Source organism: Nematolebias whitei, chromosome 6, assembly GCF_014905685.2.
Source record: "Nematolebias whitei isolate Nwh7 chromosome 6, NemWhi1, whole genome shotgun sequence".
Classification (NCBI taxonomy): Eukaryota; Metazoa; Chordata; class Actinopteri; order Cyprinodontiformes; family Rivulidae; genus Nematolebias; species Nematolebias whitei.
In genome coordinates this window covers 4,502,550-4,512,186 of record NC_056503.1, presented here as the reverse complement: position 1 = coordinate 4,512,186, position 9,637 = coordinate 4,502,550, and the positions used below count along the sequence as shown (strand labels likewise).

General features: G+C 41.1%; 1 protein-coding gene across 1 annotated transcript in view; it reads left to right on the top strand.

Moving 5' to 3' along the window:
* The window catches only part of chrd (chordin), a 95,175-nt gene that overhangs the window by 36,410 nt on the left and 49,128 nt on the right, over positions 1 to 9,637 (top strand). The window contains exons 5-9 of the mRNA XM_037678439.1: positions 2,772 to 2,912; positions 3,051 to 3,168; positions 5,370 to 5,457; positions 6,488 to 6,629; positions 7,805 to 7,942. Of these exons, the coding sequence (XP_037534367.1) occupies positions 2,772 to 2,912; positions 3,051 to 3,168; positions 5,370 to 5,457; positions 6,488 to 6,629; positions 7,805 to 7,942 (627 nt within the window). The remainder of the gene's footprint in view (positions 1 to 2,771; positions 2,913 to 3,050; positions 3,169 to 5,369; positions 5,458 to 6,487; positions 6,630 to 7,804; positions 7,943 to 9,637) is intronic.

Here is a 9,637-nt window from a genome sequence, read left to right as displayed (position 1 = left end):
CCTCTGTCCCCAGACGTCTGTTGAGTGTTGTAAGAAGAAGGGGGGATGCCACACAGTGGTAAAAATGGACTTGTCCCAACTTTTTTGGGATTTGTTGACGCCATGAAATTTGGAAACAACAGATTTTTCCCTTAAAATGATACATTCTCTCAGTTTAAACTTTTGATCTGTGATTTGTGTTATATTCTGAATAAAATATTAGATGTTGGCACCTCCACATCATTGCATTCACTTTTTATTCACTATTTGTTTAGTGTCCCAACTTTTTTGGAATCCGGTTTGTAGATTATTCATAACAAACAAATGAATAACGAAATAGCTTTCTAGCAATGGTATACTTGATTATTCAAATCTGTGAAACTTTTAAAAAGGCAGGTTTTTGGACTGGTTCTGTTTGTGGAGTAGTTGAAATTGTGTCTTAATTACCTGTGGTGTATATCAAGCAATATTATTGTGATGTATGATCACCAGAAAGGCATTCAAGGTCTTTTGTCCTACCAGAATGAGATGGTCAGAATGGTCCAACAACTGCTTAAAAATGGTACCAGTCCAGATGTTCTGGTGACTGAGAGGCTGAGTCTTCCTCACAGTTCACCTGTCATCTTGGAGGGACGAGGGTCCATATGGGAGTCAGCTGGGATTTTTCCACTCTGCGATTTGATGGCTCTGGTAACAAATCTCAGGTTAATGCCAGGTTCTGCTTCTGGTTCTCTTTATTCCCAGGACATCTCACTAGGAGGAAGTTTCTTCTCTGAAGTTTGCTTGAAGTTTAATGCTTGAAGAAGATGTGTTGAAGAAGATGTGATGAAGTAGAGTGAAGAAGTATAAGTGAAGAAGTAGTGTAGAAGTGAAACTTAACTTAACAGTCTGTGTGTTAAGCCTCCAGTATACTGCCGCGTACATCCGTTCATGCGTATGTACGCGTGTACTGTACGCAGAGGGTTCAGTCATTAAACTCCAGCGTACACCCTGAGCAGCTGCAGAGCAGCTTCACAGACAAGGGGCGTTTACCCTCCGGACAAATTGAGGTTGCCGATTGGTCATTTGCTGACACACCTACTGGATTGATTAACAGGTCGGGAAAAAAAATAAAGAGTGTTGGCAGCCTCAGCCACAGCGGTGTTCTGTGTTTATATGTTGTTAATAGGAAGATCTAAAAAAATTAAAAAACAGAGAGCGCTGGCTCTACAGCCCACACATCAGACCAGCCCACCAGGAAATCTCCAGACACTCTGGCAGCCATGCTGGACCTGAGTTTAATTCACTCGTGACAGATTCCTTCATTTTTCACCATTTCAGTCATTGCATCAACGGAGGAAGAAGAGATCACTGCCTCTTGGCAAAAAAACTAAAGAAAAGGCCAGATCAGAGATGAAGAAGGGGAATTTAATACATTGGTGTCACATACAAAACAGTCCGTTGCTGAGGAAGTTTATTGTGCGACACCGCGTACGCGTATGCGGTCGTAAAAAATTTGAGCTTTGCACAGACATGCCCTGGGGGGTACGCTCGTACCTCTGCATACGTACGTGCGTACCTCTGCATATGGATGTACGTGGCAGTATACTGGGGGCTTTATAGACTGACTTTGGTCCACACCTCAGAAGAGGGGGGGGTCCTAACTTTTTGTCATGTTTTATAAAGTCACAGTCCATTTTCTCTGTCTGCCTTTAAAAAGTCACTCTTCTTTTTAAAAGGAGAAAATAAAACATGATTATCTTAAAGAGATTACTTAAAACACACATTTTCATAAATAAACATTCAGATATGACATATTTTGAAATAACATGCAATGTTCATCTAAAGGTGTCGCTGTTCATCTCCTGGAAAGAAAATGTCATGAAACAAAGGTTTCTTTAAAATGTGTTATCTTCATGGGAAACTATCCTGGGAGGAATACTCCTTTTTGATAAACGTTAAAGTCTCGACAGATGTTTCACTTCAAGGTTGTTTGAACCAAACTCATTAAAACAATCTGTCCGTTTCATGTGAAATGAGTTCATATTAACAGAGGTTAACACAGTGACAGTTTAAAAAAAAAAAATACATTCACATTAGTGTCAACTAAGGAGTTTGTGAGCTGAGTTGAACACCTGTAAAATAAAGTCTGTTTGTTCCCAAGGGAATGGATGCATCTTATTTTAAACAGTTCAAAACACAAAACACATGAATGATGTTTGTTTGAGATGAGGTGAACTGTTTCTGTTTAAGTTGAGGTGAACTGTTTCTGAAATGGTGTTCCCCTACACTAGTGACAAGCAGGTAGGAGGATTGAACAGAATTTATTATTGTTCGTTTGTTTTACAGATCAGTTAAAATAAACTTATCATGCTCTGTTCATCAAAATACGCCACAATATTGCTGCGTTGTCTGTGCTGAACATGAAAATGAAACTTAAGTGAATGACCATGACTTGAAAGTAGTCTTCATGCAATCTCTGCTGGATACATTGTACAATTACAGCTGGTTCCAGTATTTTAGGGGTGAAACTTAGAAGTGCTTGAACCAATGGGATGTTTTATCTCCGATACCGATATGTCCCCAAACATCTAAATTGGCTTAAAGTATAAACCCTACCGATATATTGGTCGGGCTCTAGTGATAACATGTACAGTATTTTTGAAATGTGTAGCAGATTGAAAATACAGTGGGTACAACATTAGCATTTTTTTCTTACCAAATGTATATATTTTGATTGTATACTGGTAAACTCTGGTTTCCTACATAAATCCATTTGCTTACAGTTTTTTAATTTTATTTTGCATTTGCAGATGACAAAAAACAGACTGACCCTTTGCTCGATAGCTTTGAGTATTTCAACGAGAAGGGGAAAGAAGATGACCTCCACAAATCTTACAATGACAGATCCTATCTGAGCTCCGAGAACACGGGTCTGGGAGAGAGCCGCACAGGTAAGTACTGAACTGCTGCTTGAGGTAGAACAATGGAAAACACCCAGTTTTAGTCATAAACACAAAGAAAAAAGTTGTTCTCTTCACTCATGGCCCGTGTTTAAGGTTATAAAGTTGGTCTATTTCATTCCTCTGCAGAATTTGTGGCTTTGCTGACAGGAGTGATGGACTCATGGCTGCCCAGCTCCAGTGGAGTTGCCAGAGTTCGTCTTTCTCTGACCAGAACCAGCATGACCTTCTCAATTACATACCTGAGGTAAAACAAGTGTTTTGACAGCAAGACACTTTTGTTTTCTTCTATTTTTAATATTTTTGGTTGATTGCGTCTATAAGTGGGGCAGCTGTGACTGAGTGGTTAGAGCAGTCATCCTCCAATGCAAGAGTTGGGGGTTCGAATCCACCAGCAGTCACATACTGAAGTGTCACTGGACAAGACACTGAACCCCTCATTGCCTCCGATTTGTGTCCCATCAGTGTATGAATTTACCTGTCAATCAATCCAGTATGGTGTCAGCAAATGACCAATCGGTGACCTCAATTTTAAACGCCCCCTGCCTGAGGAGCTGGGCTGCAGCCCATCAGGGTGTATGCTCAAGTATGAAGTCTCAACCATCTGCGGACAGTGTGCACAGAGTCTACGTGGCTCACGGAGTACACACAGTACTTTAGGTTTAGAGCAGGGGTGTCCAGACTTTTTCATCATGGAGCTATTTTTAAAATGACCAAGTCAAAGTGATCTACCTGCTATAAGGCCCTGTTTACACAGAACAACCTCTGGAAACGTCAGTGTTTTTTCAGTGTTTATTGGGGGTAATAAACAAAAAAATTAGCAAGTTTACATAAAAAATGCTGTAGTTTTCATGTCGTTGGGTTGCCAGATAAGAAGCTATGAACTATAGTACTGTGGCTTTAAAATGACAGTATTTTGACCTAAACTGTCATGCGTGCTGCGTAAAGACATTCTAAGATGAGGTGTGTGTTGTGTTCGTTGAACATGTGCACAGAAAAGGAGGGATAAATAAGACTTGTTAAATGTATCTGGCAACCCTGATGCCGGCTCAGCTGCATTCATTGCGCTTGCAGCGTCTGCATGACAGTTAGTCCAAACTGGTGAATCCACTAACGCCTCTCTGGAGCCTGGATCTTATTAGTTTTGCTCCTTCATGCTGAAAAAGGCTGAGCAGCACAAAAGCTCTGCTTTCTGCCTCTAAAACAAAGTCAGGTCCTCTGGACGGGTTCAAAAAAACTAAAACATTTAGAAACGTTTCATCTTTCATCCGTGCTTTCTGCCATTTATTGTAACTGTTGTTAGTGCAGAAAAACTTTGGACTGCAGTCGCCTGTAGTGCGCATGTGCCACTTCACACTTGGAGAGTTTCATACCTCCGTGGGGGTTCCCCCAAAAATCTCTACTCTGAGATCTGGATCTTTATATTTCTGCTATTGTTGCATGTAACTGGGATCCTGAGTACACAATTTCATTCCACCTCATGTACCACATGTGATACGAATGACAATAAAGAACCTGGACTTGACTTGGATTCAGAAACCTTCGGTTTCAGAGAGAATGAGGCTGTTGTCTGTAAATGAACGTCCGAACGTTTCCTGTCGTGTAAACGGGGCCTCAGACTGCCTGCACTGTATGTCAGTCAAGTAACAAATTTCATAGATGGATGATAGGCTGACGTCTAGTTTTGTAATGCCATGTGATCATGTGATCTACCCATAATACCTTTGAGATCCACCAGTAGATCGAGATGGACTGGGAGATTGCGATCGATATATTGGGCACCTGAGTTAGGGGGTAATTACTTTTCACAAAGGGCCATGGTACTTCGAATAGCTTTGTTTCCATTAAAATAAATTAACTGCACTTTGTCTTTACACTAGGGGTGCACCGATTTCAGTTTTCTGGCCGATTGCCGATTTCTAAAAGGTCTGACCTGCCGATTACGATTTTGGCCGATACCGATTTTGTTTTATAATCGACACTGTCAGGAGTTGTAAGGTCACAATGCACCTTCCATTTTCAACCTTATTTTGTTGAAAAACAGACCCTTGAACAGTATCCTAGAAATAATACAAACTTGTTTTAACTGGCCAAGAGGTGGTGCTCTGAAATATAAATGAAGTTCAGACAATTGTTGTTAAAACTAAAAAAATCAGTAAAATCGGTTTCTCATGCAAGTATCGGACGATTTCCAATTTTCCCAAATTAAGGAAATTGGGGCAGATAAATTGGCCGGCTGATTTATCGGTGCACTCCTACTTTTACACAGGTTATCTTTGTCAGATATGAATATTTGTTTAATGAAGTAAATGTGTATAAATAAGCAAAAGTAGAACTCTGTAAGGGGTTGAATACTTCTTCACTGCACTGTTAAGAAAAGGATGGAATTCCTTTTGTATTAAATTTTTTATCCATGCATGTCACTGAAAACTTATCCCCTCTTTCCAGATTTGGCCGCCCCAGTAAAATAGTCTTCCTGGACTCAGATGGGACAACTGCTTTTGAATTTAAAGTCCCCAAGGGACAGTCAGACATGGTAAGACTTGCTTCCACAGGGACAGAAAACAATGTCCTCTGGCCTCCATCTGCATCGTGCAGTGTCTCACCTCTGTGCGTCGGCGTTTCCTGAAGGGGGAGTGAAATTAGGTGCCGACGTGATGAATGCTCTCACCACAGAACAGTGTGCTCAGGGTCTGACTTGTTTTCTCATCAGTCTCCATGAAATAATAAACAATAAGCCCCCACACGCTCGTATACATCCACAGTGACACCTCCTTTCTGCTTCAACGCCTTTACCTGAACTTTTCTTCGTGACTGCAACCATTATAACACATAACAGCAAGAACTCAAGTTTGATGTGTAATCCAGGGAGAGTGGTAAAAAGACACTTTCATTTTCACGTTAGTTAACCTACAGCGTAGATGATGGGCTCTAACTATACTTGTTTGCCTACATTCGCCCAAAGGTCTGACTACATCATTTCATATCATTTCTTGCTAAAATACACACATTCTCACATTCCACGTCTGACCTAAACTCTGTTCAACGAGACGGCAGCCCCTGGATACAGGTCCCACAAATGGGCCTGTTTTTATTATTTTTTGGATAAATGGCAGTGTCAAGCACCAGAGGACCTCAGAGAAAACACTCCGGCCCAAAAAAGGAAGGAGGAGGGAGCTTGTTGAAGCAGAACTTCTGGAGGAAGAGGGAATTTTTCACACGTTACATCACTGCCTAGCAGGGGGACAGAGAGGACTGCTAATTGAAATAGAGATTACTCTTGAACTCTGAGTTATGAGGTGCCGGCACACTGCCACATTTCTTCTCTCTTCTCCGAGGGAAAAGTTGTGGTTTCACGTTGAAGCTGTGCAGCCAAGATTTAAGAGCGCAATCAAAATAATTCAATGAATCTAGCAGATGTGAATGTGTCCTCTGTTTTTATCTTTGACTTCAGTTCTAAACGTTCTTTTAAATGGAAGACAAATGGAGAACGTGTCTCAGACTGTAGGTTTATTGTTGGTGTGTAATCCCGCCCCTTACCTGCGTGTGTTTGTGTGGCTCTGCAGATGTGTGGGGTGTGGAGGAACGTACCGAAGCCTCTGCTGCGACAGCTGCAGTCTGAGCAAATGCACATCAGCATGACCTCCTCTACGAGCAGACGAGAAGAAGTCCAGGGAAAGATCATCAAGCACAGGGCTCTGTTCGCTGGTGTGTTGCACACACATGCACACACATGCACTCACATGCACTCACATGCACACACATGCTCACACATGCACACACATGCTCACCTTTCATTCTCTCATGTTATAACATCATGATGCAGGGCTTTTCATGGATTAGTGATGTTTCACTGCTTTTGATGAGAGTACTTCAGCTTTTAACCTGACTGTGTTTTATTAAATTCTTCTGCATACTTTGTGCTATTTTAAGCTGTTCATATATCAAAATGTTCAACTCATTCGGGACACGGGGGCTTTAGCTTTTTGTTTTAATATCCTTTGTTTTGATTTTGTTTACAGTTTCCCCACAAACACTGAAATCTGTTTCATACTTCAAACTCCTTGTTCTCTTCTGCTTCAGCAAACTTTTTTGTTTCTAATGCTGCCTTTAGCTTTAAGTTAATCTGCTAGTTTTATCTTTGAGCTAGCATTTTAAATAGCTGAGCTTTCAGATAGTCTTTTGCTACTTTTATATTTTAGTTAGCATTTTTTAACTGTTCTGTTTATACATTTAGCTTTTAGCTACTGTTTCACTAATGTTTTAGCCATTATTCTTCTATTTTTGCTTTTATCTAGCATTTTGCTGCTTTTAGCTACCACTCTGCTAATTTAGTATTTTAGCTCCTGCAATGTTTTAGCTTTTATTTAACATTTTCATACTTTTGACACTAGATTACTTTTTTGTATTTCAGCTATCTGAATTTTTGTTGCTACTTGTTACTACTAGGTTTCAGCTATTGTTCTGCTTCTTTTAGCTTTGACCTATTCTGTTATTTTGAGCTCTTAGCTAACATGATGTTGCTTTTAGTTTTTGTAGGTGTTTACCAACTTATAGCTTTGAGTTACATTTTTCTTATGTTTACTTTATAGTTAGCCATTTTAGCTAGTCTTTTGATACTTTTAGCTTTTAGATAGTATTTTATATTTTTTTATTTTTGCCTTGCTTTTTGCTACTTTAACCTAGTCTTTAACTACTGTATGTATAGCTTATAGGTAATGTTTTGCTTAATTAATTATTTAAGCTTTAACTAGAAGCTTAAGTTTCTTCAGCTTATTTCACCAAAGTCCTGCAGCAATCAGCATTCAAACTGCATTTTTTGTAGAAAATGGACTTTCTTAACGTTGACATTTCGCACTGATGTGCATGTGTTTTCTGCTCAGAGACATTCAGTTCGATGCTGACGTGCGAGGAGGACAATTCTGGTATGGGAGGTATTGCCATGTTGACCCTGAGTGACTCTGAGAACAACCTCCACTTCATCCTCATCCTGCAGGGTCTCATCAGACACAAAGACAAAGGTGAGAAGGCACGGAGGAACGAAACACAGTGAGCAGACACTGAAGGTACAGGAAAGGGAGAAAGTAAAAGTTTAGCTCATTTTAAAGAGTATACTAAATGTATAAAGTAAAATGATGACCCTTTTCTTGGAATTAGATTCCACAAAAGTTTTGTCCTAAGACATCTCAAATCAGCAGTGGTGATATTAGCCTATTTTTGTGGGGGTGCTCAAGCACCCCTAAATTTGAACTCAGCACCCGTGTAAAATGAAGAGGAGAAGAAGAGAGTCCAGGCAGGATGGAGTGATGGAGAAGAGTTTCAGGAGTGATTTGAGACAAAAGGGTGTCAGCAAAGGTCAAAGGAAAAGTTTACAAGACAGAGGTGAGACCAGCTGTGTTGTATGGTCTGGAGACAGAGACATGGACAAAAAGACAAGAGACAGCACTGGAAGTAGCAGAAATGAAGATGTTGAGGTTCTCCTTAGGAGAGACAAGGATGGAGAAGATCAGGAATGAGATCATCAGAGGTACAGCACAGGTTGAACAACTGGGAGGTAAAGTTAGAGAGACCAGACTGTGATGGTTTGGACATGTCCAGAGGAGGGACAGTGGTTTGGACATGTCCAGAGGAGGGACAGTGGTTTGGACATGTCCAGAGGAGGGACAGTGAGTATACTGGTAGAAGGATGTTAGAAATGCAGCTGCCAGGAAAAAGACAAATAAGAGATATATGGAAGCAGGCAGAGAGGACATGGAGGTAGTTGGAGTGAGGACAGAAGATGCAGAGGACAGAGTGACATGGACGTAGATGCAGTGAGGACAGAGGACGCAGAGGACAGAGTGACATGGACGTAGATGCAGTGAGGACAGAGGATGCAGAGGACAGAGTGACATGGAGGAGGATGACTTCCTGTGGCGACCCCTGAAGAGGGAAAAGCTGAAAGAAGAGGAAGATTAGGATTTTGTAAGGAAACCCAGTCCTCTAACCTTAGATTCACTAAAGTATTGAATAGATATGGAATAAACGATGACAGTCTCAAACAGGCCAGTAAAATGTATGATTGTTTTGCACGAGTCGGATCCTTGACACCACCTGCCAGTCAGGGCAGCAGGCTTGTCAGCAACTTACCAACCAGCAATCACAATTTGTCCCAAAGTGAAACGCCCCTTACCTGCAGGAGCTGCATCTCCTTTTCCTCTGACATCATTGTCGGGGTTTTACTTTATGGATGGTTTGCAGTCCAGGAGTGGTTCTAGGATCTGACCTTTTTTGGGTGCTTACAAACACTTGCAAACAAAGACAAAACTTATACCATACCATACCATACCAATTTATTTATAGAGCACTTAAAACAGCAACAAGGCCAACCAAAGTGCTGTACAAAAGAACCAAACATGCACAGCAGACAGGAAAACATAAAATAGAAATACATATACAAATAGCAGCAGAAGCTAACTAAAATGGCCAACAGAGTAGAGAACAGACCGGACCAAAACAAATCACACCGTGTTAAAGGCAAGCGAATAGAAGTGGGTCTTCAAGCGAGACTTAAAGACTGAGAGTGTGGGAGCCTGCCGGACACTCAGTGGCAACTCATTCCACAGTCGTGGACCTGCAACAGAGAAAGCCCTGTCACCTCTGAGCTTACGACGGGTTTCTGGGACTGAGAGAAGCATCTGGTCTGCTGACCTCAGAGAGCGCGGTGGGACATATGG